The sequence below is a fragment of the Leptodactylus fuscus genome, chromosome 4 (genome assembly GCF_031893055.1).
Source record: "Leptodactylus fuscus isolate aLepFus1 chromosome 4, aLepFus1.hap2, whole genome shotgun sequence".
Classification (NCBI taxonomy): domain Eukaryota; kingdom Metazoa; phylum Chordata; class Amphibia; order Anura; family Leptodactylidae; genus Leptodactylus; species Leptodactylus fuscus.
In genome coordinates this window covers 102,660,049-102,686,150 of record NC_134268.1, presented here as the reverse complement: position 1 = coordinate 102,686,150, position 26,102 = coordinate 102,660,049, and the positions used below count along the sequence as shown (strand labels likewise).

General features: G+C 41.0%; 1 protein-coding gene across 1 annotated transcript in view; it reads left to right on the top strand.

The window, feature by feature from the left end:
* Positions 1–26,102, top strand: part of CTDP1 (CTD phosphatase subunit 1) — an 85,916-nt gene that overhangs the window by 34,398 nt on the left and 25,416 nt on the right. The window contains exons 8-11 of the mRNA XM_075270912.1: positions 1,038–2,099; positions 5,856–5,997; positions 6,947–7,177; positions 9,996–10,164. Of these exons, the coding sequence (XP_075127013.1) occupies positions 1,038–2,099; positions 5,856–5,997; positions 6,947–7,177; positions 9,996–10,164 (1,604 nt within the window). The remainder of the gene's footprint in view (positions 1–1,037; positions 2,100–5,855; positions 5,998–6,946; positions 7,178–9,995; positions 10,165–26,102) is intronic.

The window sequence follows — 26,102 nt, the reverse complement described above, 5'->3', positions numbered from 1 at the left end:
AAGCCCCTACTATCACCTGCCTGTGCTACCATATGCTGTTGGACTTGACACTCTATGACTCAAGATAAGTAGCTGATTAGTGGGGGGTCTGACCAATGAGATCTCCACTGAATATAACAACGGTGAAGGTTTACCCCTACACCCCCTCCCCTTCTTTATGAATCTAACTTAACTGCAGCCAGGCTGAATATAGGCATGATTGAATTTTTTTAAATTTTTTAATTTTTTTTTTTAATTGTATTTATTAGGGGGTCTTGAACCCGAGTGGGTCTGATCACTAATGCAATGCATTACAATGCTAATGCATTGCAAAATATCGGGATTTGTATCAGACTGCACACAAATGAATGGCAGACAAGCCTGGGAGCCTTCAATAATCTCCTGGCTGTCATGCGGATAGAATGCCGGCCCCAGATTTCGTTCTGAGTACCGGCGATCTTTGACAAAATGGTGGCGCTCACCAAGGCACCAAGGGGATTAATGCCAACACTGATCTTGGGCATTAGCCCCGGGTCTCTGCTGTGATGGCCACTCCAGCTTCTGAGCAGCTACTATATTTAAATAACCGACATTTGGTGTACTATTAATGCGGATGTCAGGAAGGGGTTAAAACGCAATCCAGTTTCCAGTCATGAATTAGATGGAAATCTACACAAGTTCCTTACTGCTATGATTTCCATTTTGGCGCCAGGACTACTGACAGATTTATGAAGCGGCCACGGCCTCTTCATAAAATCTTTCTGTCCTTGCACTAGTCGTGATGTTTTAATATTATTTATAATTAATAAATATGCCAATCTTAATAAATTTGCTCCACTGTCTTTTTAGATGTAAACCATAAAATGTTGTTCAGGGGAAATTTGTTTTACCATTCTGAATTTTATCTTAGTAGCTGATGTATTTTATCAATAGTCACTGCAACTTTATTATATAACTTTACATAGTTGTTATATTGCCGTTCAATGTGTGCTCTTGTGTGCTTAGTTTTCTGATACGACTGACATTGCTATTACCAAGTTATTTTTCCTCCCTTGCAGTGAGCAGCTCTAAAGTTTCTGCAACAACTCAACAGTCTGAGACCCTTCCACAGGACCCTGAACAGTCAAAGAGCCTTCCTGTAGAGGAGCAGAGTAATGGACTTGGGAAAATTGTAAAGGAAGTTAATGGCAGCCCTTCAGGCAATGAATCATTTAAAAAGGATTCTGATACTAGTGAAAGACTAGAGGAGCAGGACCCTGCAGCAAGTCAGCCTTCTTGTGTCGAAGAAAGTAAAAATGTAACTCTGTTAGAAGCTGAGCCATCTATAGAACAAGACGATGGAACAGCAGCTGCCAAATCTCAAGCAAAGACTGGTGCTGCAAAAGATCTAGATTTTGACCTTTCTAGTGATAGTGACAGTGAGCCTGATGTTAAAAAATCGCCATCCCCTTCTTTGTCATCTTCTGGGAGTGAAAGTGAATGTAAAAGAAGTTGGAGGAAGTCAAAAAAGCCAGACCAGGTTTCTCAGGAATCATCTGTGGAACCTTCATCTGGCAAACAGTGGACTGAGAATCACAGTAGTGATAAAAGACTATTATCTGATACAAAAGATAAGCTATTATTGCAGGATGAGGCAATGGAGGTTCAGGGAGTAGAACAAGATACTCTTATTGATTTAGGAAATGGATGTACAGATAAGAAGGAGGTAGAGACTGAGTCCCAGAATAGTGAGCAGTCTGGCATAACAGTAGGGGAATCACTAGATCAGAGCATGGAAGAGGAAGATGATGACAGTGATGACCTAGATGAAGATGATCACTTGATATACCTAGAAGAGATCCTTGTCAGGGTACACACAGATTACTATGCAAAGTATGAGCGATACCTCAAGAAGGAGTTAGAGGAAATGCCAGATATACGTAAAATTGTGCCAGAGCTGAAGAGTAAAGTCTTGGAAAACACAATTATTGCCTTCAGTGGCCTTCACCCCACAAACTTTCCTATTGAGAGGACACGGGAATATTACCATGCCAGATCATTGGGTGCAAAAATCAGCAAAAACTTGGTTTTAAATGATGATACCCCGAACAAGGTGACTCATCTAATTGCTGCACGGGCAGGTAGGCAACATTGTATCACAGGGGATTCATCTGCACTTGGTAAAGCCTTAATACTATTGAGATCACAAACGTAAGACAGATGACTATTGACCAAACCCTCATTTGTCATACAGCTGTTCCTTTTGACCCACTTATGGACTTGAATGCTTGGTGTAGCTGAACTTGCTTGTGTTTTGAATGAGAAGGAGAAAATAAGCCTTTAATTGAAATCAAACAACCCCATTCTGCTTCTTCCCCATCACTTACCCTCAAGGTAGTATCAGGAGGCCTTCATACACAGTGACTGTCCATTGGTCCCTCCGACATGTCTTGGCTGACATTAATGTGAACCTCCAGTAATAATAACATTTCATAAATGCATAGTACAGATGAAAATAAGAAACTTTGTAATCTAGCTTATTAAAGAAATATGTTTTCTTCTCCACTTTTCAGGCATTGGCTTACTCCATATTAGTCTGTGAAGAGAGGAGGGAGTAGAGAAAAGACACTCAAATAATTACTGCTGCTCCCCGCATTTTTAATACTGTTAAGTTGTAGAGAAGAAGCTGATAATGAGGCAATAAATCAACTAACCAGCTGGCAGGCGTATCCTGTGCAACCCCTTCCTACTCAATTGAGTTGTATGGATGAGGCTGAATACAGAGACTGAATGTAACGTAAACAAACCAGTCACATTAAAGATAAGGAGCAGGAGGACAACTTAATAAGTTGTGAAGGAAATCCATTTAATAAAATATATTACAAAGTTTCTTATATTTAAATGCACTATTCATTTATAAAAAGTTGTTTATAGCTGGAGGTGCTCTTCAAAAGGGGATTTCTACTTTGCACAATTAATGGCCTATCCTAAAAATAGATCTGTGTGGTTCTGACACCCAGAAACCCGGCAGATCACCGGTACCAAGACAAGCGTAGTAGTTCAGACGGCATGCTGACTGTTTTGTTGAGTGTAGATACTGCAGCGCTGTCCTATTGAAGTTTTTGGAACAGCACTGCAGCACCTATGCTCGCCATTACAGTTTCCACGGTGAGTGTGCAGCTCGGCGAGAGCCTCGATACAGATGGTCTGTAGGGGTTCTGGGTGGCAGACCCCCCACAGGTCAAATATTGAGGGCCGATCCTAAGGAAACTTGATAACCCTTTTAATCTAATGTGTATGGCTAGAGTAGCAGCAATCTGATGTGCCCGTATGATGTTAAAGCATGCTGCTTTTTGTTCATGGTTTATCAATCTTGTATGCATGTAGCTTCTAGTTAAGGATTTATGTAGTCTTGTACACTTTGCATGCTTGAGGGTCATTCACAGAATGGCAGTAATATTCAAAGCAGGTGGTAGTGAACTCATAGGGGTTGGTCACTTTCATGTATTCTTTTGGCGTTAATACAGCAGGTTATATTTTCAGAGGAGAAGACGAGAGAGTTTTCTATCTATAGTTACCCTGCCTCCCAACAGTATACTGTCCCATAATCTGTACAGTAAACTATGTCACTGGGAAGCAGCAACTCCTAGCATCATCGATAACTTTAATTCTAGGAGTCCCTCTCCTGGATTGATGTTCAGGTCAGTAAATATGGTATGGACACTGGTGAAACTTGGTTGTGTGAACGTGAGTTAAATCTAAATTTTCTCTGTGGTGGTGCTGCAGGGAAAGTGGTCACTTAATTAGTCTAAACTTAGTCTTATTTAATAGAACATGTGAATCTCAACCAAAATGTAATGCACCTTTATGTATAAATGTTGTTTTCCGCCTTTAAAGCCTTTGATGTTGCAACCAATAGGTGTTTCTCTTATAGCTAAGTTACTGTTCACTCCCTGTTGCTATGGAAGTTCTGACCATAGTTACCTTCAGGCTTAAAACAGGTTCACGGTGAGTGGAGGGGGAGGATCTGTTCTCTCTTGACACAGTGAATTGAGAGGGAAGGGGCTGATTTCTCCTTATAACCTGCACATGTTTACAGACAGCTTTCTCTGTGCACAGCAGGCACAGAAAATTCTTCAGCTTCTACAGTGTAAGTAGAGAGGCTGCTTCTGTATACTTGTAACTAGTTACTTCTGTTCTTGCTGATTGGATTTTAGTCATAGACTTTTTGATTGTGCTCAGAATTCTCTTTTTCTATGTAAGGTATGTTTTTTTTTGTTTTTTTGTTTTTTTTTAAAAAGCTGCATCATGCTGTGTTTTTGCAGTCCAGTGTCCCTGGACATTACGGTATATTATGTTCTCTTGGGCATTTCTCAGCTATTTGTTTGCAATTTAAGAGTTACAGTAAAATTAGCTGCAGTCATGATTGACCTATTAGTGGTAAAACTTATAGGACTGCCCCAGCAAGACCCTGCAGAAATGTTTCCCTCTCAACTCATTAGACTGAATTACATTCTACATATTAGTCTATGGAGGGTGGAGTGGGAGAAAAATATACTCTAATATCTGAGTGAGAAAACCCTTCTGACACTGCCATGTTTCAAGAAAAGAGTCTACTAGTGAAGCAATTTACAGAATAAATCAATTAACAGTCTCCTTCTCCCCCACCTCAAATTCTGCTTTAAATTGGGGCTGGAATCTGCATCTCATTGTATTCAATGAGAAGCAGAAAGGATCCCGCTGTGGATTCTGCGGCTGATAAACCACAAAACCTGCTGCCCAAGCCTGCTCTTGATATAGCTCCATTTTGTCTGGAGGTAGTCTGTGAAGTCTGGTTCACACCTGCGCCCGATCTCCGTTATGCAGGTTTCCGTTTTCTGTCGACCTAAAGAAGGAAACCGGCATTCACTGTCTGCCGGTGAGTGCCCGTGTGCGTCTTCTGCTCTCTGCGGCGAAACAGTTTTTTTTAACTGGACACAAAGTTCTGAATGTCCGACTTTGTGTCCAGTTAAAAAAAAAAAAAAAAAAAAAACTGTTTCGCCGCGGAGAGCAGAAGACACTCACGGGCACTCACAGGCGGACACTTTTCAAACCCATTCAAATGAATGGGTTTGAAAATTGCCTGCCAGTTTCTCGGGCAGGAAATAGAAACCAGCATAACGGAGATCGGGCGCTGGTGTGAACCCGCCTTGAGTTAACATGTGTCAGAAAGTCAAAGTTCTTCTTCAGCTTTCCACCACAGAATGCACCGTTCCAGAAACTAGAGTGAAATCTGAGGCAGAAGACACAGTGTCCCTTAGGTGTCCAGAATTGAATATTTAACATTAGTTATACAGAAAAGAAATGGACCCTAGATAAGAACCACTGGCAAGAAATTCTTGTAAACTTGTTCTGGAGCTGGTTACTTTGTATGAGACCATTTTGAAGAATACCATTTGCAGCTGTTCCTCCTATCATTTGTTCGAAAGATATGGCAGCTGTTAGGTTGAATGTAACTTAACCCTTACTCTCCAAGTGGGCTTGAGCTCATTTACATATTACATTGAAGGACTATTGCTTGTGAACCAAAATGCCAATTATTCATGGGCACAGCAGCATTGTAATGTGTGTCGTTTAGCATTTTGTACTTGTCACAGGTCCTCTGTAAGCATGTGCTTATAACAATGATGGCTATTACTATTGCTGCTTCATGTTCAGTTTTTAGATGCGGTATCACTATGATATAATTCAGGGTCAGCCTCCTCTATTTTGGTTTTCCAAATTCCCACCAGGATTTCTGTCACCGTATTAGAAAAGTCAACAGCACTAATCTGCAGAGGAACATTTGGGCAAAAAGTTAATGGATTTCAATGTCTTTTAAAAGAGAGAAGACTGTAAATATATTGTCTAATTTCTAGGTACTGAGAAAGTTAGGCAAGCTTTGAATTGTAAAAGTCTTCATGTTGTCAACCCCGATTGGCTTTGGAGCTGTCTGGAAAGGTGGGAGAAGGTAGAAGAACAACTGTTCCCTCTCAAGGAAGATTATTTGAAATCTCAGAGGTATGTACAACATGTTATATCGTACAATGTAACATTTTATGATCAAGTGTACTTTATAGAACTTTTTTTATGGGTTTTTAGGGACATGCATATTGATGACCTATCTGTAGGTTAGGTCAGCAATATGTGATTGGTGGGGTCCTGCATTCAGCATCTCCACCAATCAGCTGATTGAAGAAGGTGCAGTGTTCAAGTGAGTGCTGCAGTCTCTTCACAGAATACCAAGTACAGCGCTATATATATTGCAGCTCAGTCCTATTCACTTGAGCTGTTGCTGTACCAAGTGATCGATGAATGTGATATCATTAACAATTGGAAGATGCCACTTTGCTTGTGTGCGCCACGGCCTCTACAGACTGATTTTTAGCAGTCTTGGGTCTAAACTTAGGGTGTTTTCCATGCAGTGTCCATTCGAGTCATGCGGAGAGAAAAGTGCAGTACAGTACTTTTCTCTCTGCATGATTCGTGTGGACACTGTGCGGAAAACACACAGACCCCATTATAGTCTATGGGGTCTGTGTGGTTTCTTAGCTAACCCCTTTTTAATGCATTCGGTATTCTGTTCAGGGGTCCCAAAGCGAAGTTCCCAAATGGAATACCGAACGCAGTTGTGAACCGGGCCTTACGTATAGAACAGCAGTGGTGGCTTTTTTCTATGTTTTTTTTTTTTTTTTTTGTCTGTTTACATAGAGAGATAATAGACTGGGCTTTATCAGCAAACTACAACTAGCTGAACAATATTTTTAGGGAAAACTGTTGAATTTATATGTGCTAACAGTATAGGATCCTTGAGATGGGAATACCCCTTTAAGCTAATGTTCACCTTGAGTTTGCTTGTGCATTCTGGAATTCTATTAACTTCACTGTCGCCCAAGTCAGTCCCTTTGTAAAAGGAGTTCTTTGATTCTTCCATGTATCTTTAACATCTGCCTTTTATGTACTCCAACAGAACCATAAGTCCGACCAACTTTCCAGATATTCATGGTGCTTTTCAAACGCCACTCTTTCATCCGACTCCAATCCATCCGAAGACACAGCCAGGTCCAGAAGTGCAGCAGTATGACCCAGTAACTGGGAAGCTTATCCGGAAAGCTTCCCAAAGCTCCAGTCAGCCCCCATATATACAGGCGCCTTGTCCTTCACTAAATGTAGCTGTCCATGGAGAGCATTCATCCTTCAGGTATATGAAAATGTAAGGCAGGACCAAAGTGAGCTTGTGATGGTGTCCTGTCTGTATTCTTCGTTTGTTCATGGCAGCATGTGTCATTTAATAAACATTGTAAAGTAAACTATGCTGTATTTTGTGTGCTGTTTATGTAGGGTTTCATGTGTGCCATTTGTTTGAGTGTTTGATCTTTGTGTTGAGAATAGTGAATCAACCAAAGAAGAAATAGAATGTATTTGTTTCCCACCTTTCTTGAAGAAATAATTAAAATAATGGAGGAGAAAGTATATGGAAAATTGCTGAAAAAAAAAAAAAAAGGTTTATTAAACCATCATCTTCACTTCTCAAGAAGCACTCTATACATGTACTATTGGATAAGCCTTTAAATTACTTTTTTTTTTTTTTTTTGGGGTGTGTTTTTATGTGTTGGTGTCGCCATTGCTGTAGCTATTCCCTATTGTGGGGAAGAAGAGTTACAAATAACTGTGTTTGCCATAAAGCAAGATTGCTTGCAAACGTTTTTTCCTAATTTGAGTTGCACAGTATTTTTTTTTTACCATGTTTTCAGACACTGTGTAAATACCAAACCAAAACACAATGGCCACATTTTAAACCTTTTGATAAGAATTATCACAACAATATATCTATAAAACATATACATTTCATTATCAGATTATATAAAATACATTCAGCAGGGCAGATGGAATACACCAGTGAAAAACACAGATACAAAAGAAATCGCAATAGGACCATAAATATCCCACCGTGTGGATATATACAGATCAATTATCAAATCATATATATGTATGTTTTATAGATATATTGTTGTGATAATTCTTATCAATAGGTTTAAAATATGGCCATTGTGTTTTGGTTTGGTGTTTGCTGTGGGTAGGGCCTGATGTTTAGCATGAGCATTTTTGTTGCATTTTTTTCTGTGCAATATAACTCAATCCCTGTAAATGTAAATTAGATTTTTCAAGACTCCTCTTTTATGGGTTTGACAACATTTTATTCTGCTACACTGCCAACTAATAGCCAGGAGTTTCCTGATACAGCTGCTATGTCTGGGTTGTGGGTTTTTTTGGGAGGAAGGGAGGTTGTTTCTGGGGTTGGGTTTTTTTCACTTTTTTTTTTTTTTCCTTAATTGTCACAGGGTATATTTTAAATTGGTCTTATTTGGTCACTTGGGATGCAAATTGCCACCTCGTACCATCTTCAAAAGGCTCGCAGCAAATCTTGGCAGATCACTCTTCACGGATGTTATCGCCCAGGGAAGCCATAGTGGGGGGGAAATGTAGCGAATAAATTCTATTAATGTGTCCTCCAGAGCAGGTGCAGCTCCTCATACCCTCCTCATAAGACTTATGGATAGAGAATTGCCATTGTTAGACATCCTGTGATAAACAGGATTGCTTGTCTGATTCTGTCTTTTGATGTGCCGTGGCACTTTTATTTGCTAAATACATCCATGGATTCAGCCAGTGTTTGTTCATCTTTGGCACCCAGTAGGGATCTGGAATCTCTATCAACTTGGTCAAGTTAATCAGTATTAATAACTTTTGTTTTATTTCTTCAAGTCTGTTGTGGGAGTTCTATGTCTTGGAGGTATATTGACTTTGCTAGCATTGCTGATTATAACACACTTCTTTTGGGAATCCAGGAACCGTGACATATCGGGTCAATAAAATACTGTCAAACCCTGCAGTGCTAGGACTAAACATAAGCTTTTAAAATCTATGCAGCACCTGTAAACTACTGTAAAGTGGAATGACGGTAGGATTACTGGTAGATATTAACATCTTGATGTGATTTGCAGGCCTGTATCTGGATTCTGCATTTGAAAGTGGAAAAGTGGTTTGTTGTTTGTCAGAGCTGAGTAAACAATTATTTTAGGGTTTATGTCGCTTTTACTCCTCCTTTCTATACAAAAGTATATTAACCAAAGCACATGTAAATAAGGATATTAGACTAAAGTGGAAATGTGATATGAAACTTTGAGCGTTTAAAACTGAAGCAATGCCGATTGAACACATGAGGAAAAGGTGAACGGTCATGTCGGCTATTGAAAATGTGTACAGTCTGGTTGACCAGGCTCTTGTTGCTTTGCCAAGCACATTTTTACTACATTTTATTTTCAGACATTTCTACCATGTTACTATTGAAATTCAATTAATTACATTACAGACAATTTTAACGCAAAGTGTGAGGCCATCATAAAGGGATCTGTCAGCAGTAAAATTGTTGTAAACCTAATCACAGTCTCTAAATAGTTCTCTGTTATTCATCTTTGGAGATCCATTAACGTATAATCTCTCTTTTATTCATCTAGATGTGAGACTGAAACCCTCATTTGGATTTGTATAAAGCATGAAACTGCAAAGCAGATATTTGGAAATTGTAGAAACACCGCTTCAAGATACTGTGATTGTGTATATAACCAATTTATTGCTGACATACTCCCTTTAAGTGATTTGTCATTATACTGTAATACAGGTGTAAAGATGACCTTTTACTACCTTCATTAATTTAAGCTCCCCTCATCATTTTATAGCCCCACCATTCCTGAGCAAGTGGTGCTGTTAATGTTGCACTGATTGCTCAGGAAAAGTGAAGGCTAGAGAAAACATTCCAAGTGTGCTGGAATCAGTGGACGCAGGCCTAAAGGATGAAAAGTGCTTGAGTTGGTGGAGGTGGTGAAAGGTCCTCTTTAACCTCAGATCCCAAAAGAAAGGCAAGTGGGGGACAAGTAAATACATGAAACAAATGTAGTGTGTCGAGTTCATGGCATGTAGCACAATCTCTAAGTATGGGAATATGTTTATATTGACAGAGTAGTTCAGCCTCATGAAGAACAAATGTTTGATGACGAAGAACTGCCTACTGAAAGTACGGAGGAAGAGCAGTCTGGCCCCGCCCGGAGAAAACGCCAGCCAAGCATGTCTGAAACTATGCCATTATATACACTTTGTAAAGAGGACTTGGAGAGCATGGACAAAGAAGTAAGCTTAATAATAATAATTTAAATAAAACCTATCTAAACTATCATAATACATATCTAAAAAAAAAAAAAAAAAGAATCTTGTTGAAACTGTTGGAATGGTCTTGCTGGTTAGGTTCTAAAAATCCATAAGCTTAATTTACCTGCACTTCAAGCATATGTACAATTTTCTCTTTTCCCTCTTATACCTTCCCATTCCTCAATTACCAGTAGATTGAGAACACGTTAAAAAAAAAAAACCCAAAAAAAACAAAAAACAGGTTCTGCTCATTTTTATTGGCCAGTCCATCATAAAATAGTTGTGTCTGGGTAAAGGGATTTATAGATCAAGATTGATATAGGTGTTTTGTGGTAAAAGGACCTGTATATTTTTCTTAGAAGTTTAGTGGATAGTCCTACCCAGTTACTAACAGCTATCTTGCACAGGTAAGGTGGTCAGTCACCTACAGGAATCCTAAGCGTAGAAAGTGTGGGGCTTCAAGTGAATCCGATACAAGTTGTACTAAATATTTTCTCACCAAAGTTTATACAGCATTAGTTTAACTCTTCTTTTTCAAGAATGAGTCTCCCATAAATCAGGAACCATGCTCAAGACATGTTTTCTTTTAAATAGATACCGTTTTTCAACAACAACAAAAAAGTGTAATGTATATTTAACAATTTAAAGGGGTTATGTCCAGTTATTGTAGGTGCTTCCCTTTTTTTTTTTTTTTTTTTTATGGTGAGGGGTCAAATGTTTTTTGAAAACTAAGGCCCTGTTCGCATGGCAAATTCTGCAGCGGAATCCAGCCTGCTTATCTTCAATGGGAGGCAGAAATCACAGCAGGACGATGAAAAAAAGATTAGTCTACTGCAGAGTTTTCAGCTAGAGAGTTCCAGCTGTTTAGGGCCAGTTATTATCATCCTAATTATACTCTACATCTGCATTCCGCCATGGGAAGGAAAATCAAGAGGAATCTGAGGCGGATGTTTCCCTAAAAATTTGTTTTTTTAACAGTTCCTAAGAGGAATTTGAGGCAAAGTCCTTCTGAAATCTAGTGGAAATAGTAAGCATTCTTCAGGCGGATACTCCTGGAGAACTCCCTTTGCAACGAATGGGAGGCGGAAAATATAAATTTTCTGTCGGCAAAGAATGTAGTGGCACTGTTCTCCAAATTTCGCTTCAAATTCATCTTCAAAATCTGCAACAGTTTTTGTCAAGCAGAAAAATTTCTGCTTCAGATTTCTGAAGCAGATGTTTTCTACTAGAGATATTCAGGGTCAAATTCCTACATGTGAACACCCCTTATGAGTTGAGCATTAGAATTGGCTGCTTTTCTCATCTGATTCTCTTTTCCTTTCCATAGTTTGATACATGTACCAGACATATCTGAATTACCGTATATACTCGAGTATACGTCGACCCGAATATAAGCCGACCCCCACTAATTTTACCACAAAAAAATGGGGAAAACTTATTGACTCGAGTATAATCCGAGGGGGAAAAATGCATGACATCCTGTTTGTGCTCATGTTAATCCTAGCCGGCTTCGGGCCTATATGGTAATATCCCAGACGTCACGTGATCTGGGATATTACCATATAGGCCCAAAGACTGTGGTAGTAGTAATAGCCTGTTACTGCTAGCACAGACTTTGGGCCTGTATGGCAACAGGCTGTTACTGCTACCATAAGACTTTGGGCCTGTATGATAATGCCCAGACGTCTGGGATTTTATCATACAGGCCCAAAACCTTATGGTAGCAGTAACCGCCTGTTGCCACACAGGGCCAAAGCCTGTGCTAGCAGTAACAGGCTATTACTACTACCACAGGCTTTGGGCCTATATGGTACTGCTAGCACAGGCTTTGGGCCTATATGGTACTGCTAGCACAGGCTTTGGGCCTATATGGTAATATTCCAGACCACCTGGGTTACGATTAACATCGGATCCCAGAGAGCTGAGTAAAACTGTTTATTATTTTCTCCCACCTCCCCTGGGGCTCCGATTATAATAGCGGCAGTGGGATCGCGGCCTGGGCTCGAGCCTACTCACTGCCGGCCCCTGCAGCCTATAGTATAAGGTGAAGTGGGGGTCTTCCGTGAGCAGGCCCGGGGAGGTGGGTGAATAGGCCGCTGCCTGCTGGGAATACTTCAGCAGGTAGCGGCCTGTTATAAAACAAACAAACATTAAGTTCTCATACTTAGCGACCTCGCGCTGCTGCTGCTCGTTTTCTCCCTCCGCTGCTCCTGCGTCTCAGAGATGCAGTAAGACGTCATCGACACAAGCCGGGTGCAGGCCTGAGCTAACGTGGCCACATCACCTGGCGTGTGATGTAGCCGGGGGAGGGGGCCGGGACTGGACCGGAGGCCCGCTGCAGCCGAGTCAATACAGTCCAGTCAATTACCGTATTGACTCGAGTCAATACGGTAATTGAACTGGTCTGCAGTGAAAGACATCTGTGGGAGGCCGCTGCTCCAGTGACTCGGCTTATAATCGTGTCAATACGGTAATTGAAAATGTCACATGACTGGTCCGCAGTGAAAGACATCTGTGAGAGGCTGCTGGAGCAGCGCTGCTGGTGGGTGGTGAGGCAGCACTGTCTCCAGGGCCGCCTTACGATGTTTCCAAGACAGAGAAGACGCTCTGGAAACATTTGGGGCGGTCCTGGAGACAGATGTTTCCAGAGCGTCTTCTCTGCCTTGGAAACATCTTAAGGCGGCCCTGGAGACAGTGCTGCCTCACCACCCACCTATCGGCAGCAGCGCTGCTCCAGCGGCCTCCCACAGATTTCTTTCACTGCGGACCAGTCATGTGACATTTTCAATTATTGTATTGACGCGAGGAAAACAAACAAACTGTGCTGAAAACTTGGCTTATACTCGCGTATATACGGTAGCTTAAATTTAAATAAAGTTTATTTTTGTTTTTCTTCAAACAATATTTTCTGTGCTACTAGGGTTATCCATAAGGTAGTTAGCAATATACAGAAGCGAGCCTTATTTCTTCACAGGGTACTTTGATAAAAGCATGTGTTCTCTTCTGATTGTCTTCCTGCGATTTAACAGCAGGTTATCTTTTTCAAGGAAACTATTGTAAATCTTGAATTTCCTCCTGTGGAAGTGTGTACATGTGAATACTAACTAAGATAGCTGACATTTTCATGTGTTGTATGCTTACTTTTTCTGGAAGGTAAGTATTGATGTGTGTGTCGTGAAACATTGGAAGCCGTGCTTATTAATTTCTATGAGTAATTCTGCCTGTCTTGTATTGATTCACACTGGTGCACTCAATCTTTACTTAACTACCAGCAATGGAATGGAACATGATCCGAACAGGCTGTGTTGGGTGAGACTGCCCAGACTAATTAGAAGTCTCAGCCACTCCAAAGTGTGGGGTTATTTTAGATGAAATGTTAATTCAGCCGTTCTGTCCAGTGCGCCGAGCACTAATTCCCGTCTTAAATCTCATATATCACGCTTGCTTCTAAACAATGCTGAAGGAAAAGACAACTTTTTTCCTTTTAGTATCTGTTATTCTTATCTACATGGTAGATATTTATAATACCATGCAAAACATTTTTAAGGGAACTTGACAAGTGCTCTTTCCACGTTAAACTGGTCCCAGCAAAGCTTTTAAAAATTTAGATTTAATTTACCTTAACTAGTCAAGGGGGCGGGGAGCAGCTTCGTGTAGTCGTGCAGTCATTGCAGTAGGCTAAGATGAGGTAAGCAACCTTTTTTATTTGACGTGCTGATATTAAAAAAATAAATAAATAAAAGATGAGGTGCTGGGAGTGCCAGTCAATAATTGTAAGGTTGACGACCCCTATAGTAAAGTCATATAACACAAACCATAGCACAGCAGTGCTTCCACCAAATGCTTCAGGACGCATGCAATTACTGCTGTTTCCCAGGACACCCCTGTACTTTTCCATTAGAAGCAATGAAAGTACATGTGCAGCCCCCAATTAGTGGTAAATGTATGTGTCCAGGACAGGGGTGAACCTGCCCTTTTCGCCGCCCGAGGTGGACGATAGAAAGCCACCCCCCCCGGAGGAGGGGGCGTGACGAAGCGAAGGGGGCGGGGCTTAGCGTTCGCAGGCAGGGAGAGGACCTGCTCTCTGCCTGAGCGTGAGGGGAGGCCACTGGAGCAGTGCTGCTCCAGCGGCCTCCCCAATCCACCGCTCGGTGCTAAGCTAGTCCAGGACAGCTTGCCCTGGGTTAAGCAGCCGGCTGCCGGCAAAGTCTGCGTGCCGCTTCCATTCATTTCTATGGGAGTGTGCTATTCAATTTGACTGTTTCGAATTGTGTTCGCTCATCTCTAGTGACAAACGTAAAAATCAATGTTACTCACCTCTCCTGCACTCCGGAGCGGCTCTGTTCTCTTCAGGGCTTCCGCCTGGAGTCAGTGACAGCTGATTGGGTCTCTGGTCACATCAGTGTCATTATGTGTAATGACGCTAACATGACCCTGAGGCTTATTTACTCATATAACCTCCCCAGAGATATTTGTTGGTTATCCGGTGACGATACGTCATATTTACCTCTCTTTCAGGCGTCTACATTTGGGACAGCTCTTCCCTGTTTTCTGACTGCTGGTGCGCCCTCTAGACCCAACACTGCTCTGTAGTCGATAATCCACCTCTACTTCGCAGCTCCCACGCATGCACAGTATAGGTGGATCATCAGCTGCAGAGAACAGAGCAGCGCTGGGACAATAGCACACATTGGCAGAATTAGAAAAGGAGGAGGGGATGTCCCGCAGGAGGAAGACTGGAGGGAAGAAAGGTAAATATATAAATGGGGTTGAGCTGAGTAGGTAGAGAAGGGCTAGTAGTGGGCAGGATAGAGACAGGGAGGAAGTGTATGGGAGGGAGATAGGAGGGGATGGAAGTGAGGTGGGAGGTAGCTACTGTGGAAGTTACATAGCAGGAAGCTGAACCAGGTAAACAAATGCAGAAGATACCAGATGCGCCCAGAGACATCCAGAAATCGCTCAAAAAACTGCTAAAGGTATATGGGTGCATTTATTAACCTATTAGTAACATTAACAGACTTTTTTTTTTTTTTTTTTAATAAAGAAAAACAGTATTTGTGTGGAAAACCCATTTAAAAACCTGATGCAATACTGATGTAAAATAGACCTTGAAACGTTAAAAATTGACACACACATACCTAGAAAACGGATGAAAAATAAGTGACACATAAACATAACCTGTTAAAACCTAACAGTGTAATCTGTTTTTAATGTCAGTTTATTTTACTGTCATGTGCAAATAGAAACAATATTTGTTTCTAATACATCTTGCTTTGCTATTGATGTTTAAGAAAGAAACTTAAAAACAGTCTTTTCTGAAGGTGCTGGAGCTGGAAGTGTAGCTACATAGAAGAGTCGGAAGTTTGGCTTCCCCTCAGCACTGTTAAATAGTAGAACAGGTAATCTGCCTTCTATTGGCTTTTTTGTGAATATTAAGCTCTGTTCAGGTTTTCCACTGTACCACATAACTACCACTCAAATTCTGCTAGTCTTATAGTCTCATATGCATGAATCTGAAGTCAGTTTCTCTAAGCCCATGATCGGGAACCTATGGCAAGCAGAGCTCTTTCTGTTGGTACACGTACCGTCGCCCTGATCGCTCACTAACAGGGAATACAGTACAGGATTCCCTGTAAGGGTCAGTTCACACGTGAAAACCGCCTAGCTTATTTGTGCGAGGTAAAAAACCTCGAGGAGTTTTTTTGACGCTGTTTTTTGCATTCCACGCGGTTTTTGACGAGGTTTTTGACGCGGTTTTCGCTAGCGGTTTTCGCTATGTTTTTTTTTTCCTATATGTGCTATAGAAACTGCAGGCGAAAACCGCGCGGTTTTTTGCAAAAAAACGTGCGGTTTTGTGTGCAAAAAACCGCGCGGTTTTTTACCGCACGGTTTTCGCCTCCCATTCACTTCTATGCAATTCTTCAGGCGTTTTCCGCCTGAAGAAAGGTCATGTCGCTTCTTCAGGCGGAAAACGCTAGGAGGAAAAAAAAAGCTAGTGGTCTACATAGACCACCATGTTAAAGGAGAGGTTTTTGAAGCGAATTCCGCTGTCAAAAACCTCCCCTTTGCCCACGTGTGAACTAGCCCTTAGTGAGTGATCGCTGCTTTCAGCTGTATGTGCAAATGCAGCCTACACTGACTGCAGAGTGTGATCTCTGCCCTGATGTGATGACGTGAGTTATCAGCGCCTGTGGTTAGAAGAAGGATGACGATCTTTGTGGGACTGCATACTAGGTAAGTAGCAGATAACACTGTGCCTACTGTGGAGTATATAATACTGTATGGGGGGCCTACTGTGAAGTATATAATACTGTGTGTGGGGAAGCTACAGTAAAGCATATAATACAGTGTGGGGGCCTACTGTGGAGTATATACTACTGTGTGTGGACCAATGTGAAACACTTTATACTGTGCGGTGGCCACTGTGGAGCATATAATACTGTGTGGTTGTCACTGTGGAGCACAATGTACTGTCTGGAGGCCACTGTGTGTACTTTGTGGGGCCCCTTCACTATTTATATCACACAGTATCTGTTTTATAGCAGACGTGTGATATTTAGTACTATAAAACAGATCCTGTGCAATGTAAATAGTGAACATTAATTGTTCAAAAGTACTAAATGTAGAGACGTTTACCTTTCAGTGCAAAGTTGTTTTTATTATTAAAAGCTTTGTAAAGCCCCATTTACACGACTGTATTTTGCGGGTCCGCAACTGTCCACAATTGTGGATCCACAGTGTTCAAAGGTTGAGGTTACAGTTTGGGCACTCTGTCTCTAAAAGGTTTGCCATCACTGCTCTAAGCTATGAGAATCACTTTGAGCATTTCACAGAAATGCATAGACAAACTGACTTCTACTTAACGCCCACAAGCCTATATTCTGAAAGTCTCAAAAATAGTCACATGGTACAGTGGAAGATCTGAATGGAGCTTGTAACTCATGAATTAGGAAGCTGTAAGATTACCAACATTGCTATTCATATTATATATATATTACATGCAAGCCAAAAGAGAAAATGTTTTGTGGGACTATTACTTTAATGCTGGACCTGTGTTCTAAGGCTGCGTCCCTATTGTTTTTACTTATTTTCAGCATAGCAATCTGGTGTCATATAGGTCTTTGTGTCATAAAAATTTTGTTATTGTAAGGAACATTTGAAGTATTTTGGAAGTGTTATGTATTTTCTTGATGGTTCTTTTATACACTCATGTTCCTTATGTCTTAAGAAAGGACAAAGTGTAGAATAATAATGAACTTTGTCTTTGTGCATTTGTATATTTATATCAAAGAAGTTTACTCAAAGTTTTGACAGTTGTTTGGAGTCTTTGGCTTATGAATTATTTAGGTTTCACCATTAAATGGATCAAATAGCTGTGTATTCAGCGTTCTTTGCATATGGTTTTAAGAAAGCAATTTTTTTTTTGTTTATAAATGATTTATGTTGCTTAATATACAATCATACTTCCAGTTTTAAGTATTATGACCCAAGAGATTATAACATTGGCCAAAATTACTTTTCATTAGCTCATGTGAAAGAAAATTTAGTGAGGCTTGTTGCATTTCTTAAAATAGGACACTTATTTATAGCAATGACTTTCATCAAATTCTGCACTTTTTTAATACAAATGTGCAGATAAAAATAAAATAAAAACTGGCGCCCTGGTAAAAACAAAATTAATTTCCCAGTTACAGCTGATCCTGGGCACCAACCCAGAGGGCGGTGGTGAAAATATGAAGGATATACGGATAAAAACCGGGTAATGAAGCGCCGCTGGGTAGGATGTGTATGATAAAAATCACTTTATTGGTTCCAATGACAGAAGGTATGAAGGCTATGCATTTCGACACTGGTCTAGCGTCTTCCTCAGGCCAATATGTAGACCACTGTCCGAGACATACATATTTGATGTCACTCCATCCCACTTCGCCTTGGCCATTGCTATATCTGTATATACTGGCAACAGACAGAATTAGAAATGGATTTCCCAACAATGCTTAGTTCTCCCTAGCAATGCTCTTTCTGCTAAAAGATATTAAAGGGATCCTACCACTCACACACAATTTCTTCTAGGTACCACGTCGGAATAGCCTTAAGAAAGGCTATTCTTCTCCTACCTTTCGTCATCTTCTCCGCACCGCCGTTCGCCTACAATCCCGGTTTTTCTCAGTATGCAAATTAGCTCTCTCGCAGAACTGGGGGCGGGCCCCAGTGCTCAAACAGCACTGAAGGAGTCCCCAATGCTGCAAGAGAACTCTCTCCAGCACCACCTCAGTCTTCATCAGCAGCATCCTCTTCTTCTGGCAGTGGCTTGTAACTTCTAGGCCTTGGGCAGAGCAGACTGCGCAAGCCCATAAGCCATGATAAAATGGCCACTTGCACAGTATTGTAAGCGGCCATTTTCTCATGGCCTGTGGGCATGTGCAGTCTGCTCTGCCCAAGGCCACGAGAAGATATGCGCAGCCTGCTCTGCCCAAGGCGCAGAGAAGACGACAAAAGGTAGGAGACGAATAGCCTTTAAGGCTATTCTGATGTGTTACTTAGAAAAAATTGTGTGTGAGTGATAGGATCCCTTTAACTTATTGTACTTATAGGGGTTGTCCCATCTCAAGGATCCTATCTATACTGGTAGCTTATGTAAATTGAAGACTTTTCCTAAATATATTACTTTAGAAATTCTACTTTGTTTACCTGCTATATATTTCTCCCATTGTTTACACAGCATTGCTATAACCACAGACTAATAGGACAAGTGACCCCAATGACTCACTTATCTTGCTGGCAGGACAATCGTTCAGCTAATTGCAGTTTGCTGATAAAGCAGAGTCTGTTATCAATCTATCTAAACACACAGATAACACTGAGTCCATTCTCTACAAACGTGCATATTATCTGATGTGCCTAAGTATTGTGTGTCCCGTTCAGCGGGGGGGGGGGGGGGGGGGGGGATACAGGAAGTGAAACAGACTGCAGAAAAAGCTGCTGAAACACTAAAATGGGAAAACCCCTTTAAATAAATAAATAAAATGTTCAGTAAACCTCTTGCTACACAGTAGGAAATAAAGCGAAACATCACTTTAAAGTTTACCTCCAATTATAAAACCATTTTTCTTAAATGAATAGTACAGGTGAATAGAAGAAACTTTGCAATGTCTTATACAGGAGATCAGTTTCCTTCTCCACTTATTAGGCTACTCTCCTCCTCCTTTTCTTCATAGACTGTGTGTTTCCATTTGACTCTGTATTCACCATATACACACAAGTCTATGGAAAGGAGAGGGGGAGGTCGCCATTAATTAATTTATTTCCTTGTTCTGTGCAGTGATAGATTCTTATATTGAAGCAGAGCAGTTGGCTTATGGAATAGCAGAGTGTAGCTGCTGTAGTTCTTTGTATGTTTTCAGGAGCCTCTTCCTCTCTCGCCCTGTCAAAAGTAACTTAGCTTGAAAAATGGAGAATAAGAAATATTACAGAGTTTCTTATATTCACCTGTTCTTTATATATGAAAAGTAGTTTATAATTGGGCTTCTGCATTAAAAGGACGTACCACCCTTGTGTCGGTCTCTCACCTGTTCTTGTTTTTAAGCCTGTACATTACAGGTCAGTGTTGAAAGGGAGAACATCCAGACCCTTAGGAGGGTCTTTGCTTAAAATCTTCTACTATTATGCAGTTGTACACCAGTCAACCCCCTTAATTTGTCTATATCCTTTTCACAACGTGGAGCCCAAAACTAAGGTCTTGTATTTAGAAGAGAGATATAAGATGAGGCTCATAATATCTTAGAATCTGTCAAAACAGGTAAAAGCCTATATTGTTGTTTCTTTATCTGTCTTGTTTTTTTTTAGTTTTTTGTTTTTGACTGCTGCTTGGCTTACTTGTGAATACCCAATTCCTGTTACTTACCTTTGCCCAATTTTAGCCATCCTGGCACTGTTTTGTTTTTGTGTATAGCGTTCGCTGAGAAGTTTAGATGATGGGATTGTTACGGACTTGGCGTTCAATCATATGCAAGGGCTTTTTTACATGTTTTTTTGCGTAATACAGTCCCTCAGTCTGTATTGCAGCGCATTATTTTTTACCCCCTCTGACCAGGTCTAAATATTGTAGTAAAATGGCAGACTTAGGGGGTCATTTTCAGGTCTCCAGCTGCCAAAGCAACCTCCCGGCACCTCACAGTTGCCTTAGGGAAATTTCCACAGATGAGGTAAGAGAGAAATTGCCTTCCTTTGTAAACCACTTAGATGTTACAGTCAGCATCAACACATCAGGTACCCCCTGGGCGTTTAATCCTCAATGCAACCACAAGTATTTCATTTCACTTTGCAGTACCAAACTGTTCCTGCATTGGTATCACTGTGATCATACTGACTTGGAGAATATAGATAATGTGCTATTTTTAATGTATTGTGTGTATACTGTAGAAACGAAACCTGTAAGAAAATTGGACATTTGCTTCTTTTTTTTTCCAATTCTGCGTTTTTTTGTAGCTTCCCAGTAAACTATGCAAATTATTAAATGGTGCCATTATAATGTACAGTTTGCCCTGTAAACTGGACAGAATAAAAAGGTTTTGGCATTAGGAAGTGGGGAGTATAAAAATGGCTGCAGCAGAAAGGGGTTATTTGTGTTATATATTACAGGCGTCAATTGACAGTAGTTTCCCAGATTCACCTTTTTACCCATCTTTATTGATAAAGCATCATACCCATCAACCTGGGTCATAGTCTCTGATGTAAGGGAGTCTAAGATGATGAGATAAAAGTTGCTCAATTACTGAGCTCCATTTCCTTAATACATAGGATAAATGCCATCTGGGTCAGGGACTTTTATCAATATTTAATTTACTTAGACACAGCGATACTTACGCTTTCTTTTTTGCCAATTATATCTTTTTGATATTGATCTGTAAGATTTATTTTAATGTCATTGGCTATTTTAATATTTCTGTGCATGACTTTGTAGACTTGGTTCATTATTGTATTTTCTATGGAGATCTTTGTGATCCTTCAGTGCTTTTTCTGAACCCTCAGCCTTAAAGTCCTAAATGATTTGTCTTCTAATATTACCTACTTCCCTGTTTAGCCATATTGGTTTCCTTTTATGTCTACAGCTTTTGTAAGCAGAGGTTATAAAATGGTACACCTTTCATGCACTGTATATTAAATACTCCCCTGCTTATCCCTGATCAGTCTACAGGACCAAGTGCTTTATTTAGTTGTTGTTATATCACTTCCCAAGCTGTTCCATTTCTGTACATTTCTTATTGTTTCTGGTCTATTAAGCAGGTCATTCTGCTATAGCTATCTCATCCAGTCTCCACAAACATGCATGCTTGACCTGATTGAGAAGTGCGTGTATACTGAATGGACAAGGGAAGAAAGCCACTGACTCCTGAGAATAAAAAGATCAGGCACTTGCAATCCAACTCAGCAATCCTACATCTACCATCTGAAAGAGAGAGGGTCCCCCAGACTCTATACATATTAGATGGTCGGCTTCAGCCAACAACTAATGTGGACAGGACTGGATCCAGCAAGGCATTTGTAACTCATCTGCTAACCTAGAGAAATAATTGTCTTGAATATTTAGCACAATCGGTGTCTATGTCCAAATTAAGATAATTAAAAGCTCCCATAAACCCTTTTAAGGGTCAGTTCACACGTGAACTGCCTGCGCGGGTTTTAACACCAAGAGAGCCGCGGCTCGCCGCGTCTCTCTCTTGTCAAAACCCCATCGCGGTAGCGGCTTTCCCCTCCGCTGTCGGCTCAAATGAATGAGCCGACATAGGAGGGAGCTGCCTGGGACGGAAGCCGCGCGGCTGAGCCCGCGTGGCTTCTACATAGACCACCATTGTAAAGGGGTGGATTTTGAAGCGAAATCCGCTGTCAAAATCCGCCCCTTTGCCCACGTGTGAACTAGTCCTAAGGTACTTTTATTTCCTCTTGATATTATTAGTGATCTTAATCTGCCCTAACACTGGAGATTTCAGACGTCTTATTTATAATTTACATCTGTACATGAATGCCCTAAACGTTTCAGCTGCGAGGTTGGAAAGTCAATACACAATGACATTTTAATTACTCTTCCAATGAGGAATATTGAAGTATTTGCATGTGAATGTAGCGGTCTATCTGAGCATAAAAACTTTTTGCCTTATTCTTTATTAGAAGTTCTACATGTGAAGCATTTCAGAAGTTTCTTGCTGTAGTTATACTGCTGTTCTGTCAAAATCGGCGAACGCAAACTGCTGAGTGACAGAATTTCCCAGCCTCTGTAATTCTGCAACTTTCTATAATGTAACATGCCTGTTACATTCCTAAGAAAGTAATTGTTCGGAGCATGAAAGGAAAAATAGATGTGTATATGCCTATGATTTTCAGCAATTAGCCTTCAGAATTTTAATGTTCCCCTACTTGTGTCATTTAGAATGCTGAGCCCTTCGGGCTTAATGGGTTTTTTTTTGTTTTTTTTTTCTTTTTGTGATTTCTGGGTACTTTTATCTGCCTGTCTTGACAGTTTACCTATGTGTTCTGCACAAAGAGTACACAGCGGGGGGACATTCTGCTCCGGGTGTGCAGTACAGAACATTTGACCACGCATCGAGTGGGTAATAATGAGAACTACTTATGTACCCTGTGGTGGCACTTTTGAGCGCCTACATTTGTACTAATCCTAAAAATAGCTGAATAACCGAGGAACAGCATGTTTCATTTTAAAACATAACCTTGTTATTGAAATTGGTTTACAGTATTTTAATGCTTTCACAAAATAATTAATGGCTTTTATGCTACTTTCTCCTCTCTATCGTTCAACACCCACCATCTCATTTGATAACTTTATTTATATATGTATGTATTTCACCCTGTGTGAAAATAGGGAGATGTTGAGGTTTTATGATATGCGATAAAAATAAGTCTCCATTGTACTCTTTTAAAATAAGTAAAAATGTAAAAAATACAGTCACTTGTCAATGGGATGCCAACAATTAAACATTTGTTTTGCTTAATGAATGTACAAATATCCTAGGCTTCTTTCTATGGTGGAGACCATTGATTTCCTTTAAAACATACCAACATTTATTCCATTGGGTCACATTGGCCAATTACTGGGTGAGTCCATTTATTTTCATCTGGGCTAGATGGAGGTGGTTCATCAAAAGCAAGAAAGAATAAATGATAAAACTATTTATCAGACTTTCAACAATAAAAAAAAAAAAATCACTATTGAAGGCATAATTGGCAAATGTAGGATGCCTCTCTAGACACGTCCAACCCGTGCATGCGTTCCCCCATCTGGCTCCTTCTTTGTTGGATCAGGGGTTGTATGATGTGTGGAGTTGTCAACATGGCAGTGAGAGGGATTACACCTTCTTCTCCCCCTCCTCATCCTCATACTCCAGGATTGATTTTTTTTTCCTGACAGACAAACTTGGCATTATGCAGACGGAATCGTCCACCATTGGATTAATTACCTGGTCGGACCATGCCCAGTGTCTCCGGGAGAAATTTAATACGGCACTACCTTCCCAATGGCGTCTCAATGAATATATTTTAGACCACCCCTCTTACAGTGATCGTATTAGGAAAGCCCTGGTTGAATGTTTTTCTCTTAATGCCCCTTCCACTACTGACCCACACATCCTCTGGAATGCCCATAAGGCATACATGCGAGGAGTGCTTAAGCAGGCCTGCGCTAGGGCCAAGAATGAACGATCTAGCAAAGTGGATGCTTTACTCCGTTCCCTAACCTCCCTGCCTGTATCCAATAAATCCAAACCCTACCCCTGTTCTCTCCGCATAGATTAGAAAGTGCCAATTGCAGCTACAGAGTTTGTTGGCCTTTAAGAAATTTCAATGTCAGGCTTACTTGCATAACAACAAAGCTAGTGCTTTTTTGGCTAGAAAGATTAAGCAGGCTCGGCATAAGTCACGGATAGCTTATTTGCTGAATGACCGGGGAGACAAAATTATCGACCCACGTCTCATAGCTGAACAATTCCGATCTTACTATACCTCCCTGTATAATCTTAAGAGCGACCTGAGCACACATCAACCCACTAGATTGGAGATTGATGACGTCCTGCACTCTGTGACCTTTCCTCACCTATCTCCTGAACAGTCCTGATCTCTGGCTGTGCCTATCACTCAACTGGAGGTACAGGAGGCCATATCGTCATTGAAACCATTGAAATCTCCCAGCCCTGATGGCTTCTCAGGGATTTATTATAAAAAAAAAATTCTGATATCTTGTCACTAATTGGAGGTGGGCGGAGATTGAGGAGTCTATGCTGGAGGCTCCACTCATGAGTATATTACGCCCCAGGGACCTTGGCCCGCAGCTTCATCAGGCCCCATTGCTGAGTATAAAAGCGTCTGCATGGGCGTGGCGATATTTCCTGTCACATACCTCCTTAAAGGATTTGGCCCCCCTAGCAAAACTCCCACTGTTGTACGCGACCGCGTTTCTCCCCCAGTTGAGGATTCGCAGTTGGATAGCGAAAGGTCTTTGCAAAATCTCCCATCTCTATGAGAACGATAGCTTTAAATCCTTCTCTGTATTGCGGGAGGAATATGATCTCTCTCACTTTTTTTTTTTTTTAATTCCTGCAGCTTTAGGCACCTTCTTCAAACCCACGGAGCGTCGAGACTTGTTTTTCCCAGGTTTGCATGGAGACTGTGGAGACGAACCACACCTCCTAAAAGTTGCATCTCAGCTTTTCATACTTTTTTTCTCCACCCCCTCAGAGCGGATCAGACCTCTATGCCTTTCGAGGTGGGAGATGGACCTTGCCAAATCTATTTCTCTGCCTGAATGGTATGAGGCCTGTGGGTTTGTTAAGCGGGTGTTGAAGGGTGCGGCCCACTGGGAGATGGCTCAAAAAATCCTTCTACGCTGGTACAGATCTCCTGTTCAGTTTGTGCATATTGATGCCTCCTTCTCGAGACTCTGCTGGCGGGGTTGCGGTCGCGAAGGCAATCTATTGCACATGTGGTGGGAATGCCCCACGGTTCAGGCCTTTTGGACCGCTGTCTTCGGCTTCATGTCCTCTGTAGATGGTCTCCCCCTCCCTAGGGCTGGCGTTATGCTTTCTAGACACTGGGTCTTTCCCCACGGGTATGCATGTGGTGCTGGGCCAGATAATTCTAGCGGCCAGATCCATGATAGTGAGACAGTGGAAGTTTACACCCTGTATGACAATAAATGAGCTGATCCATTATGTGGACTTGGCTTTCACCCTGGAGCGGATGTTGGCCACCAAAAACCATACCTTCTCCAGTTTCTGCTCCAGATGGGCCCTTTGGTCCGCTTTTATGGAAGACAGGAGAAATTCCCGGGCCAAGAATCCCCTCTCCACCCCTAGTGCAATTCCATAACGGGTCACGTGCATCGGATCATTGTTGCTATTATTATTGTTGGTACTCCAATTGTTATGACCATTTGCACTTCTATTTGTAGACTGTTTGGAGCGTTATTGGCTGCCACTCGGGAACTGATAGGACTACTGTTCATGCTTTTGTAACCATTGTGTATGCTCCTGAGTGTCTATATTAGATAAGAGGTTGTTTAGATTATTGTACTTGATGTATAGTACTGTACGGCCCAATTCGGCCATGGGTTTTTGTCTTTCCTCCCTTTGGCCCGCTGTTGTTTTGCTTTTCTTGTATTTTGCAACAAAAAAAATTTCTTCAATAAAAATCAAATTTAAAAATAATAATAATTGCCAAATGTATATGCTACCTAAATTTCCGTTTATATATGTGATGGTTGTTTCTGCTTAGTGCAGTACTCAGTTCTCCGTACTGCAGTACAGTTCATGAGTGATACATTTCTTTACTTTTCTACCACAATTTATACACTATATCTCTCTGAAATTTCATGTCTTTTGCTATTTAGTCATACATTGAAAAATATTACAAAG